We start from the raw sequence: 12,979 nt of genomic DNA, 5'->3' as shown, positions 1-12,979 counted from the left end.
TTAGACGTAGGTAATCATGCTCACTTACGAGTTCATTCAATTCCTTAGAACGTTCTACAATTCCCCTGACTCGACTTTGTAAATCATAGTACTAACCCATGACGTCTAACCTCAAAGCATACTAAATTATTTTTCCCCAAAAATGACGGACACGGACCCCGTACCTACATCCGTGTAGGGGTCCGTGTAGGCTCTGGAAATTGACACCGAAGGAAAGCAAAGGCAAGGACCCCGTGTCAGGGTCCGGGTGAGGGTCCGTGTAGGTACTGGAAATATACACTAAGTGAAACCCAAAGGCACGGACCCCGTGCCCTCATCCGTGTAGGGGTCCGTGTAGATACTGGAAAAAGACTCCGAGAAGAAAACAAAGGCACGGACCCCGTGTCAGGGTCCGTGTACGGGTCCGTGTACCCACTGTAATCGCGAACTTACGAAAATTCTGAACACCTAATATTTATCCTTCTAGACTCGGTTATACGGACCATGCACCGACACCTCGAGACCCATCCTAGCATTCCATAATATCAATACAAGTTGTACAAACGTTCCAAAGCAATAACGTTCGCTCTACGACACAAACGACCCAAAATACGACCAATGACATCAAACCGTCTCCTACGACTTCTAATTACTTCGAGTGCCTATCGACATGAAACGAAACCTCAAAGACACTCTTAACATCACTACTAACATACCCGTACGCAGCAACAATCGTCCGTCGATCTCCAACGAAGCCTGCAACAGAAACTTAAAGAAGCACAATTTTCGTAAAAGTCACCGTTTGAGCAGTTCCACGAAAAGCATCCTAACTCACTCAATTTTCATCCAAAAATTTCGAATTATATATCAAATCGAAGGTATCGAGACGTTCTACAATTTTCTAGTTGAAAATTTTCTCAAATTATGTACCGAAAATTCGCAGTATTCAGAAAGGACAGTAAAAACGAGTTTTCAGATCTAAAATCCATTCAAAACCGATCCGAATCAATTTCCGTTCAAACGACGAACGTCACACACATACTTTTACGCATAAAACAACGCAACGCTTAATATGACATGATCGATACAGAAAGAACAGATTATACGTGCCTTTTTGATATTAAAAATACCGTGACGACGACACCGACGCGGAGATGGAAGCGAGGTTGATCCGGGACGAACGTGGCACCGTTTTCTTGCAATAAAACTCACCAAAAACTCGATGGAAAGATAAGGGGAAGGGGGCGGCTGCTTTTCTCTCAAGAACCCTAGCTTTCTTCTTTTTCAAAATAATAAAATCTGAATGTGTGTGAGTGTGTGTGTATCGGTGTGTGTGTGTGTGTGTGTTAGGTGTGTGTAAAAGTGTGAAAATCGTGTAGTGTGTGTGTGTGGCTAGATTAGGGGGTTAAAATATTGTTTAAAAATGAATTAACCAATAATTAATAGTTAATCATCCTTAGAAATAAATACACACTAATTTCAATTAAACTCCTAATTCAAATAACACACACAAAAGTGCTAATTTTAAAAGTTTCAAACTCTTAAATAATTAAGCACATAAATAAGGATTTTAAAATGCTAAACTAAATAAATTATTTAAAATGCCCCTTCCCAACTTAAAATAAAACACCGCATAAAATTTCCAAAATCGTCACCGGTCTCCTCCTCGATCTCGCCTCGAATAATCGCCTGGAACATGAAACTTGAAAAAACGTTTTAACGTGCATCCCATAAACGTAAATAATTTAAAATAATGCATTTAAATAAATTATGCATGACTAAAACTCATTTAAAAGTAAATAATTGATCTAATAATTTAATAAATGCATAGGTTATACGTGTACTGAATTTTTTGGGCACTACAATAATATACTTTTAATTGATCTTGCAATAAATTTTATCCAATCTTTTCATTTTAACGTTCAACGTTTGCACTAAAGCTATTTGGGGCATGCAACTAGCTTAATTACAGATGGAGACGAATACAAGATCGGTCATTTTAGCCAACCCCGGTGTTCTGAGAATGGGAAAAATGAAATAAATTTGGGTTTGAATTAAATTTCATTTTTTATGAATTTAGAAATCAAGTTTTACTATAAAAAAAATGCACGAATTGCAGTTCGAAAATGTTAGCCTTTTAATCATATGTTCCCTTGGATTGAAAATGTCCACACGAGCCAATGACTTCTAACCCATTTTGCATGAAGATCGTTAGATGACTTGTAGGTTCATCTAATATTAAGATCTTAAGTTTGAAACGAGATATCGAGTTCAAGATCTAATTATAACAACCATCTTCATCGACTAAAAAACAAAAATCCATGGGACCGGATGCCTTTCAAGAAAGAAGATGATGGAGTCGAAAAAAGTGTGGTTGTCACACTTACCCATTTTCCCTCGAAAATTTTCGAGTATTCACTGTATACATTAAAACAAATTTTTAAGAAAAGCAGATGCCATAAAAATTAAAATAACGGCATTACACAAATATAAAGTTGATTAAATTTAAGAATACACACTAATATTTACCAAAAAAAATTATAATAAAAGTTATTTGAGTAGATTTATTGTGAGACGGTCTAAAGAATCTTTATTCGTAGGATGAGTCAACCTACTCATATTTACAATAAAAAATATTATTTTTAACATAAAATAAAAATTTTTTATAAAAAATATATGTCAAACAAAATTGATTCGTAAGACCATCTCAAATGAATTTTTGTGAAGTTATTTTTATTAACATATCCATGCACGAGTTGTTATTGAACGAACTATGAAAACAAAAGTTCTTGAAACCCAAAAGGATTCTACAAATTAAATTCTTTTCCAACAAGCGGTTTAATATAAAATCATTGAAACATATATTATGATAAAAATATTTTACCTGTGTAAATAAACAATAGTGAATTAAGGGGATTTTCAATTAAAAAAAAACATTAAGCGCATTTTACCTTTTAAGTGTAGTTGAGTTGGCTTTAATAAATTTATACTTAATAAAATCAACAAAACTTTATTTTCAAATCCGAAAAAATGCTTCAAACCATGCATATACTTGGTATTAGAAATAGGTATTTCATAAGCAAATACATGTGTGTAATGAGAAGGAATATCTTTTTATTAGAAAACAAAATTAAACATAAACCATATTCTTCAATATATTTGTCATAAAGTAATTTTGAGTTGAAAAAAGACAAAAGTCCGACCAAACATCACATTTAGAAACGAAGTCAAAAAAACTGAGAGCGAAAAGAATGAACATTATTGATGTCATTGCAGAAGAAATATCCAAGACAAAACAAAAGGAGTGCGTGCAGAAGGAGACTGTGACATTGCACCACTGTAACAACTTAGTACATGAAACAAAATTCGGAAACAAAATTTTAAAAACTTACAAAATCGATTTTTGCAAATCCCCTTCTTTCAGGACGGTTGATCATCCCCATCTAATGATGGCAGAGCCCCACGTAAGACCCGCTCCAAAACCAGCGGCTGCGATTGTATGGCCAGCTTTCACCTTCCCGCTTCTCACGGCTTCATCCAATGCCAATGGAATTGATGCAGCGCTTGTATTACCATAGTTTGCAAGATTTGAAAGGACTCGTTCTGATGGAAAGTCTAGACGTGTGGCTACTGCATCGATAATTCTCTGATTTGCCTACATGAACAAGTTTCTTCTGCTGATTAGTTTCATCCACACATGGCAATAAATGCAATCCATTCTAATATCGAGAAAAACATAGAACTAGATGTACTGGTAAAATGAAGAGTAGCATGAGCAACATGTAGCTCAAAGTTTTTCAAGAAAATCTGAAATCAAATTTCCTATCAAAGTATGTCACCAAATTGGCAATGCGCTCACGTAGTCTGGAAAGTTTTCCGCAAGTGCAATGTGAATTCAATGAATATGTAAATGTATACTGCATGCATAGTATACATTCATTCTCTTGAAGTAAGTCAAAATTACAAATATAGTACGATTTCATATCAGCTTAACAAGTAATTGTGGTGTAGCTTACGAGATTGAGAGGATATACTAATTTTTCTTGGATTGAGCTATCATCTCCCAATCCAATATTTTAACATTGTTGCTTTCACTAAAAACTGATGCAACAGAGTGGTCGACCAAAAGACAAGATTATGGGTGATGAAATCCATCTTAAGTGAGTTGTTGTGTAAGTTGTCTTTTCAAGTAACACGCAATTCTACAATCTCATTTTGACTTTACAAGCAACTGTAGAGTGACTGGCAATGTTGAGAATCCTTATAATGTTCCCCTATCAGTACTATATCCTCAAAAGTCCAGTTTCCAAAAATCATTATATGTTTTCCTCTCTTCCGAGGGAGGTAGATTTAAACATTTTGATCGACTATCATGGTAAATGCAAAAATTTCTAAATATACAAGGGTTGGCTAGGTAATCACGATTTTATGAGGGCATGCTTTCCTAGTTTGATCATACATGTAACTACTACTTTGGGAGCGCATGCAACCACAATTTGAGCATTCCTCACAGAGGTGCATACAAGTTTTTACTTATTTTATGTATATTCTCTTATATCTCAACTTACAATAAGCTAAATATAGGATCAGCTTGTATAGTAAGGAATATGCAATATTCTTGGCTCAAGAAGGACTATGCATCTTGTGAGAAAGTTCAATTAATCTGTTTTACGTGATAAGTCACAATGCAATATAACAATATAATTACACATACCTGATGAAGTAACAACCAATCTATATTGGACCCAGCAAGACCTGCCTTCTCTAAAGCCAATTCAATTGACTGAGGAACCACACGAACAGCAAATCGAAAGACCTCTTTACCATTCATTTGTATGCAGGAGTATGAAGACCCTTTTGGTAGAAGTCCAAGAAGTGAACCATTGGTCCCTAATGCTTGATCCTCTTCATTTTCCTTCATAGTGGCGTTTAAGTGTCTAGAAAAGACAAAAACAATTTTTACCTATATGTATCTATTCAATACTTGAAGTAAGAACAACTTGGGAGATTTTTTGCCTTGCCATTAATAACAACTTTTACTTTATCGAAATATCTATATGTATACTAAATATTTGGTGTGATTTAATCCAGATTATTAAAATCGGCTTTCTTGTTTTAGCTATCTGGATAAAATTAGAAGCCATTCAAGTTTTTTTATGTATTGCTATTGTAATTTATTAAAATATCCTAAAAAGGAATATGTTGCTAACACAACAACCGACACAAACCAGATATTTGATAGTGCACATGCACTGCATGCGCTACGATGCTTTTAGGTGTTCGTTGGTCTATTCGGTGTCACTAATTAAGTTTTATCTAAATAGTTTGTCTTTCATTATCTAAGAAGAAATAGATTTAATTTTTTGTTATTAATAAATCATGACCCAAACTGCTAATTTCATTTTTAGTTGAAAATATTTCTAAAATTTTGGTATATCCAATTGGGTTAATAACATAAACTACAATGATTTAGACAGAATAAATTTTAGCATACATGCTACATGTGTATTACATAGCTAGTCTGAAGAACTACAAGACAGGTTTTCTTTCAGAGGATGTTTAAAAGATACCTTTGCCCTTCACCATCACTGTGCAAGTCAAATGCAAATAATCCGTCCTCTTCCATGTCACATGCCTGATTAAAAGATCATGAAAAATTAACTAGACTATTAAAGGTAGTCACCTGAATCGAAGACTATCTACATAAAATTTGCTGTTGCAAAAGAAGAAGTTTGTATACAAATGAAAAAGACACGCTGCCATAATTTTCTTAAATTCTCAATTTTTAGAGGAAAAAAGAGTGATAAATGGCATGAAAATGATAAGATAAGATACGGAACCTGTACTACCACAGCACCAGCAGCATCACCAAAGAGAATACAGGATCCTCTGTCGGTCCAATCAACATAGCGAGATAGCGCATCAGCTCCAATCACAAGAACATTTTTGAAGCCACCACCTAGCAATAAATCACAAGAATTCATATTTCGATAATAACACAAAGTCCCTTTGACTAAAACTTATCTAAAAATATAAGCTTTTAAATCTAATAAGAAGTTTTAGAGCTTGTTTAGTTAAAATTACCGTAAACATCTAAGGTTTTAGAGTTCAAAAGATATTTAACCAACTTATAAGCTCTTATATCTTATTTTAAAATTAACCTTTTCAACTGTTTAGATAAAATAAATCATCAAGAAATTAATATAAGGGAAGAGAAACAAATCATGAGTAAAACAATATAAAAATAATGAGGAAAAAAGGGATTAGAGAATAAACAGGGATAAAAGATATTCAGGAACTTGTAACATGTTTTTTAGAGTATATTAAGTATTTGAAAAAATAATTTAGGTTTTTTCAAAATAAGCCAATAAGAGATATAAGATTTATTAATTTTTTCAATGCCAACTTATTATTTAAGATAATATAAAATTCAAAATAACAAAAAAAATCTCAAAATTTAGTAGCATATCCTAAATTTTCTCAAATTCATTTTGCCTTGTAATTTTTTCTGCAATTCTTCTCTCAAGGATGATTCTTTTTATACGAATACCTTAATAGCTTAATTGTAAATAAGAACTAATACTTTATAAGATACGCTTCACCAAATAGGCTCTAACTTATAAGCTCTTACATTTTATCTTAAAATTAAGGTCTCAAAAATCACAAGAAAATAAGTAAAAATAAGTAAATAAAATCACCAGAAAAGTGGAGTAAACAAGTGAACTAGGGAGAGAAAAAAATAGAGGGGGAAGAAGGATAGGAGGATAACATGAGATACAAGGATAAGAATTGGGTTATTTGGTTATTTGATATGTTGCTGTGATCGCATTGGTTTTTGAAGATCTCAAAGAAGCTTATGTTTAAACATTAAATGTCTTTAAAAAAATTTGAACTAACATTTACAGATCTCTTACATGCTTTTAAACCTCCTCAAAAAGTCTTAACAACCTATAAGATGAGCCAAACAGACTCTTAATAAGTTACCAATATTTGCAATCTTTAAGCTGAGTTTTTACCTCTAATATGGCAAGCGGCAGAAACTAGGCCCAAAACAAAACCACTACAGGCAGCTGTTATATCATAAGCCAATGGATAATTCTTGCAGCCAAGCTCTTTTTGAATCTAGGAAAAAAATGCCAGAGACACATTTGAATTCTTAAATATGCCATTGCTCATAAAATCAAATAATAAGACATTAAAAAAAGTTGTGCATATGCAAAGGCATGATAATCATCAAATATAAGAGAATCACGAGGCTTTAAAAAGTTCATACAAATTTGAAGATTGGAAACAATCAGGGTTGTCTTACAATCACAAGGGGAAAAAAAGAAAAAAAAAGCGATAAATTAAGAATAATGCTACAATATGTACCTGTGGAGCACTGCCAAACAAATCCTCGGGAGTGGAAGTACACATTAGCACAAGATCCAAATCATCAGGATCAACCAAGGCCATCTGGAGAGCTTTCCGAGCTGCCTCTACTGCCAAACCAGTCAAACTATCCTTTCCTGCATCAGTATATTTCTAAGCTACACATAGGTTGATAAATAGAATCCATAGACCTGGAAAGTATCATGTGAACTGAAGTTTTTCTTCACTCAAATCTGGACTGCCAAGGGCACAAATATGTGGCCTTGTTTGGTTGGCTTCCCAAGTCCAAAAAAGTCATGTTCGTATGCATGTAAATATGGAGGACTGATCATTCTAACCGCTTGAAGAGCTAGAAGATCTCACCTCAGAAAAACCAAATACTAACACAAATATCCTGACTATTACTTCAGTTCAAGTTAAAAGGAACTGAGGGGAAGAAAAAACTCACCAGAAACAATTCTTCGATTTCGAATTCCAGTTCGTACAGATATCCATTCATCAGAAGTATCAACAATTTTTGAGAGGTCACTGTTAGATATCTGAAGACTTGGTACAGCAGAGCCACATCCAACTAACTTGCAGCCTTTGCTAACAAGCCTATACAAAGATTAAATTGAAACATCCTTTCAATTTGAATAATCACTAAGATACGGTGAATACACGAACCTACATTTCATTATATGTGTTTCAAGAAGACCAAGACAACAAAACTGTAGACTAATATATGAGGTGCTCCTCAAAATCCTCCTGCGATCCACATAAGCCAACACATTCTAGGAAAAGGTTGATTTTTAACACAATGAAAGCAGTGAACACATCCAAAATATGATTCAATATGCATAAAATGATCACCTTACTAAATTGAGATCGACAGTTTTAGTAACCAAGATCCAAGAACATAATTTTGACCAGTCGATAGGGTTCAGACGATAACAACTAGCATTCTGGGTGGAAAGTAGCCTTATTGAAAGAAATGGCTTGAAGATAAAAAGCAACACTTAAAATCAACAAAGGAGAAATAAAAGATCAACCGATGGAAATTGACTTAGTAAATTTTACACTTTCCGCTTCAATCCTGGTCAGCAGACATTGCATTTGTTCATTAATGCAATCATTTTTTTCTTCTGGGAGGGCAGTGGATTCAGAATGCACAAGAAGAACAAAAGGAGACTCAGATCAGCACCAATAGTTCATGAACAGAACATACAGCCCAACAAGCAATAGCCATGGTATATGTTAATTGTTTCTTTTGTTATTATGGTAACTAACCATCAGCATATTTCCCTTGCATCAATAAGCAACCAGCTAAATCAACCAGAAAGGGGCAAAGAGAAAAATTCAAGCTTCATCAAAACATCATTGATATCAAAAAGCAGCAGCACGCTTAAAACAACCAGAGACCATTAGCATGTAAGTAGAGTAAAATCACACGGAAATACGACAAATCATTAGGCAGCTTCCTGTCACATGAATGGGAGTAACCAAAATCAGTGTTTGCCTTCGAAAGAGCCAAAACTAATCATCAAAGTGGTCTAAATTTACATCTAAAAAATATAAAGAATAGCAAACTTTATTAGAGTCTTCCTTTTAGCTGCTTGCAGATTATTTATCCAAAATTCATACTCACATAGAATATGAGCAACAAATATCCATAGATTTCCTCCTTCAATACATTTCACGTGCTAAATGAGATTCACACAAAAGATAACATGTGAACAACTAAACCTCCCTTGATATCAATAGTTGCAAAAATTACAACCAAAGGTTTCCGAGTCGGTGGATTAGTAAGTGTTTCACCAATAGTCAAGATTACGATTCATCTACCATGACCTTCTTAGGCGAGCTTGTCATACAAAGCTTGTCCAACGTGGTTTATATAACCAACGTGGATTGCAGACTATTGCATTAGTTAATGGGTTCCAAAGGATAGCAGGTCATACAAAAAATAGTTGCATATAATCACAACTTACACGAGACCAACCAAAAAAAAAAAAACATCCAACTTGTAGTGACTCAAATTCTTAACAAATGATTATCAACAAAAAGATTCATCACGCGCTTTCCAAAACAAGCAAGCAACCTATTCATCCAAATTTCACAATTCATTTTCTCCAAAAAAGGAAAACTCAAATTTAATATATCTTAGCAACTGGAAAGCAAAACCCACATTATCAAAACGAAAAAATCCACAAAATCTCAACTTCGTGATTAATTACTTACCTGGGAACTCTAGATTCAGAAGGTGAAAGCTTCTCTGCACCCTGAGCAATGCTGGAACACACTAATCTCCTGGAAACTCCCTCAGAGAACCAAATCCCAGATCGAAAAATCCCCAAAGGTGGAGAAAATCTCTTCCTACCACAAGGAACAACTGGCGTAAACAACCCAGATGCATTCGCCATTTAAGTTCTTGATTTCTGCTACCAAAATCACACACTGACAGATGTGGGTCTTTAAGCTTATATCTGTTTTAAAAATAAATAAATAAACCCAAGAAGATCAATGGGTTTTGTACACAAGGTATAGATAACTCGGATTGAAAAGAAAATTCATAATAGATTTGAGAGACGGAAAGAACAATCAAATCTTTGGGGGTTTCCGGAGATTACAATAGAAAAATCGATGAAATTTCCAATGAAATTTTTCCCCCACTCTTTTTCATCGCACACAGTTGAGCTCATGCAAATGCATGTTGAGGAGATAGATAGATAGATACAGATTTCGTTACTATATTTCTTCGTCTCTCCGAAGGCAGCGTGGCTCATTTCTCTCATGCAATTCGCATCTCCATTCTCGAGGGAGGGATTGAGTCAAGAGCTGTGTTTCAGCCATGTAAGCAGGGTCAGGGTGGACACATCTCTTTCACATTAGTTACTGCTTTGCCCTCAACTGTTGTTGGGCCTGATTGGCGTTCGAGACTCATTTCGTGGGCTAAATCTTATCTCCCACGCTCTTTTTTCATCGCACCATGTTGCAAACGAATTCGATTCGAAAAAAATTCGAATATATTTGAGTTCGACTCGAATTCGAATAAAATATTTTTCGAGTCTGATACTCTATGAATGGGCCCATAAAACCGAATTTTGAGACCTCCGGCCCATCCGTGGCCAAGATAGAAGGCGCGTGATGTATCTCATGTATTCTCATATAAATATGATGTTTGAGAGTATAATTTATTCATTCACCATATTAATTCTCAGCAGCGTCACTAGCTGCTCTCTCATTTTTACTTTCAGTACCTGACTTGAGCATCGGAAGGACTACGCTGGGACAACCTCCCGACCCCCTTTTAACGGTCTCCTTTGTGAATCCAGACTTGGAGTAAATTCGAAGTCTTCATTCAATCTCATCTACTGGACTTGAACCTATATTTTCAATGAGTATCACATTCTATTCGATTCGTCTACATTCTAACTTTGAATTATTCTTCTATTTGTTTCTTTTTTCCCTTTTTTATATTTAAACAAATATTTTGTTGTCATACTGACTTTATCATAACCAAAAAAAAAAAAAATTCTATATGTTATTACTAATTTATATGACTTAGAATTTCGGATAGTATTTTCAAATTGATAGTAAAAACTTTCTACAGAAATTATGAATATTAAATATTAATAATTAGAAAGTAAAATATATTGTTTATTTAAATTAAAGAAATGATAAATAGTGAAATTTATTTATATGTTTAGATATTCATCAAAAAGTGCTATTACTTTACCTAAAAGGGGCTATTTAGTGCACCAAAGTCGGTGCTTCAAATCCTTTTCAGGCGTTGTTTCCGATGATACATCGAGTGATAGCAATGCGTTTATTAAAATATATATTTTTTTATTTCTAACAATCAATTAAATGATAATAATGTTGATTCCTCAGTTATGTCAAAATCAGACTCACACTTTATTCTTATTGTATATTTATACCAAATGCGACCGTTCTCAAATATTTTTAATACATTCATTAATATTTTCTAAATATGATTTGAATTTGGATTTGAATAATCGTCCATATTTTAAAGGTTTGTTATCTGTTATTTTATAATTTTAAATTAATGAACACGTTTTTCTAATAATTAATAAAGGATCATTAATTACCATCAAAAAAATAAAGGATCATTAATATACACGTGTTATTCACTTATATATATGTATGCATAAATCCAATATAACATATTAAAATATTATTTAAAATATAAACTTAATTGTGTTTTCAAGGAGTGTTTTCAGAACCAGATCAGATCGACCGGTTCGACCATGAACCGAACATGGGTCTAATTCAGATATCACCCAAAATCTTTTTTACCGGTGGATCGGTTGGACCGGTTCACAATGTTTTCAAAAAAGATTAATTTAATTTTTAAATAATTTTTTTGTTATATATGATTTTTTAGATTTTAAATTTGTTTAAATATTTTTTTAATAGACCTTATTTGATTTTTTAAACATTGAAATTATATATTTTTATTATTTATATATATATATATTTATATATATATATATATATTTTAGATGTTTAGAATTAAAATATATTATTTATTTATTATTATTATTATTATATAACAGTATTCTGGTTCGATCGTCCGGATCGGTCCGACCACTTTATCTTAGAAAAATACAAAAAAAAATGGTCATAGGAACTAAGCTTAGTGTTCGCCGATAACTTTGTTGGTGTTGAAAAATAATAGTTGATATATTTGAATGTTGAAAATAAAAATTGTAAATAATGAAAATTAGTGTGTGATGATGTATGTAATGATGAATTTATTTTTGGATTATTTCCAAAAAATTCTATAAATATATCTCTCAATTATTAAGAGAATCACAATTCAGTAGAGAAAAAAAAATTTAAAGTGTAGTTTGATATATTTTGTAAGTTTGAGATTTTTATTTTTTAACCGTAAATTTTTACTTTTAATACGTTATCAGCACGATACTCGAAGGTTCGGTTCTCCATATTTTTCCAAACTTCAAAACACAACAAAAAGGTAACAATATTCAAAAGTAAGAGTATTTACTTTACTTTTTATTTATTTTTATTGTATATATATTTAATGTATAATATTATGTTATTATATAAAAGAAGTCTATGACACCTCATTATAATAACGTGATGTGATTACACTGCATATATAATTTTATTGTGTTACTGTTTAAATATTGTATATATATTTGAATAATATCATGTTATTATATAAAAGGAGTTTATGACACCTCATTATAATAACGTGATGTGATTATTTCACTATTTATATATTTTTATTGTGTTTTATAATAATTATATCTATATGTATAATGTCATAGTATTATATAAAAGGAGTACCTGACATCTCATTATAATATTGTGATATGATATACGTAATTATTTAAACATAATTAACATTATATACATAATATTATTACCATAAAATTTACGTATACATACATTTATTTTTAAAGTTTTTTTAACGGTCATAAACGGATAGTTTTTACCCTATAAATATGACTTCACAAACACATTCAATCATTTTAAACTTATTCTTTCTCCCTAAAAATTTTCTTCAACAAAATTTTCGAAGAAGCATAAGATGGCTCTTTCAAGGATATTTTGTATAATTATTTTGGTTATTATATTCACTAATCTTGTATTTATCGGA

At 32.5% G+C, this 12,979-nt stretch overlaps 1 protein-coding gene across 4 annotated transcripts; it reads right to left on the bottom strand.

Moving 5' to 3' along the window:
- Positions 1-3,223: 3,223 nt before the first annotated feature.
- Positions 3,224-10,202, bottom strand: LOC140839409 (beta-ketoacyl-[acyl-carrier-protein] synthase III A, chloroplastic-like). Of its 4 annotated transcripts, none has more exons than XM_073206094.1 (9): positions 9,960-10,202; positions 9,571-9,767; positions 7,799-7,947; positions 7,351-7,487; positions 6,996-7,101; positions 5,820-5,938; positions 5,550-5,614; positions 4,694-4,916; positions 3,224-3,634 (listed from the first exon to the last, which is right to left on the bottom strand). In XM_073206094.1, exons 2-9 carry the CDS (start codon positions 9,750-9,752, stop codon positions 3,413-3,415), a joined length of 1,203 nt encoding a protein of 400 aa, XP_073062195.1. In that variant the 5' UTR covers positions 9,753-9,767; positions 9,960-10,202; the 3' UTR covers positions 3,224-3,412. The 4 variants fall into 4 exon arrangements, with proteins under 4 accessions (XP_073062195.1, XP_073062192.1, XP_073062193.1 ...); XM_073206091.1 differs by having other exon boundaries at positions 9,571-9,705; XM_073206092.1 differs by having other exon boundaries at positions 9,571-9,815; positions 9,960-10,201.
- Between the last annotated feature and the right edge of the window lie 2,777 nt (positions 10,203-12,979).

The sequence above is a fragment of the Primulina eburnea genome, chromosome 8, assembly GCF_022965805.1.
Source record: "Primulina eburnea isolate SZY01 chromosome 8, ASM2296580v1, whole genome shotgun sequence".
Lineage (NCBI taxonomy): Eukaryota > Viridiplantae > Streptophyta > Magnoliopsida > Lamiales > Gesneriaceae > Primulina > Primulina eburnea.
The sequence above is the reverse complement of the archived record's forward strand: the minus strand, read 5'-3'. Positions and strand labels throughout refer to the sequence as shown.

Bases quoted from the DNA above. Each gene is read 5' to 3' on its own strand.
- LOC140839409 (XM_073206091.1), bottom strand. From the start codon at position 10,012: ATGAAAAAGAGTGGGGGAAAAATTTCATTGGAAATTTCATCGATTTTT. The intron at 7,488-7,798 runs GTGAGTTTTTTC...ATACTGATGCAG, and splicing joins AAATCGAAGAATTGTTTCTG to GAAAGGATAGTTTGACTGGT. The intron at 5,939-6,995 runs GTAAAAACTCAG...ATTTATTGCTAG, and splicing joins TGCCGCTTGCCATATTAGAG to GTGGTGGCTTCAAAAATGTT.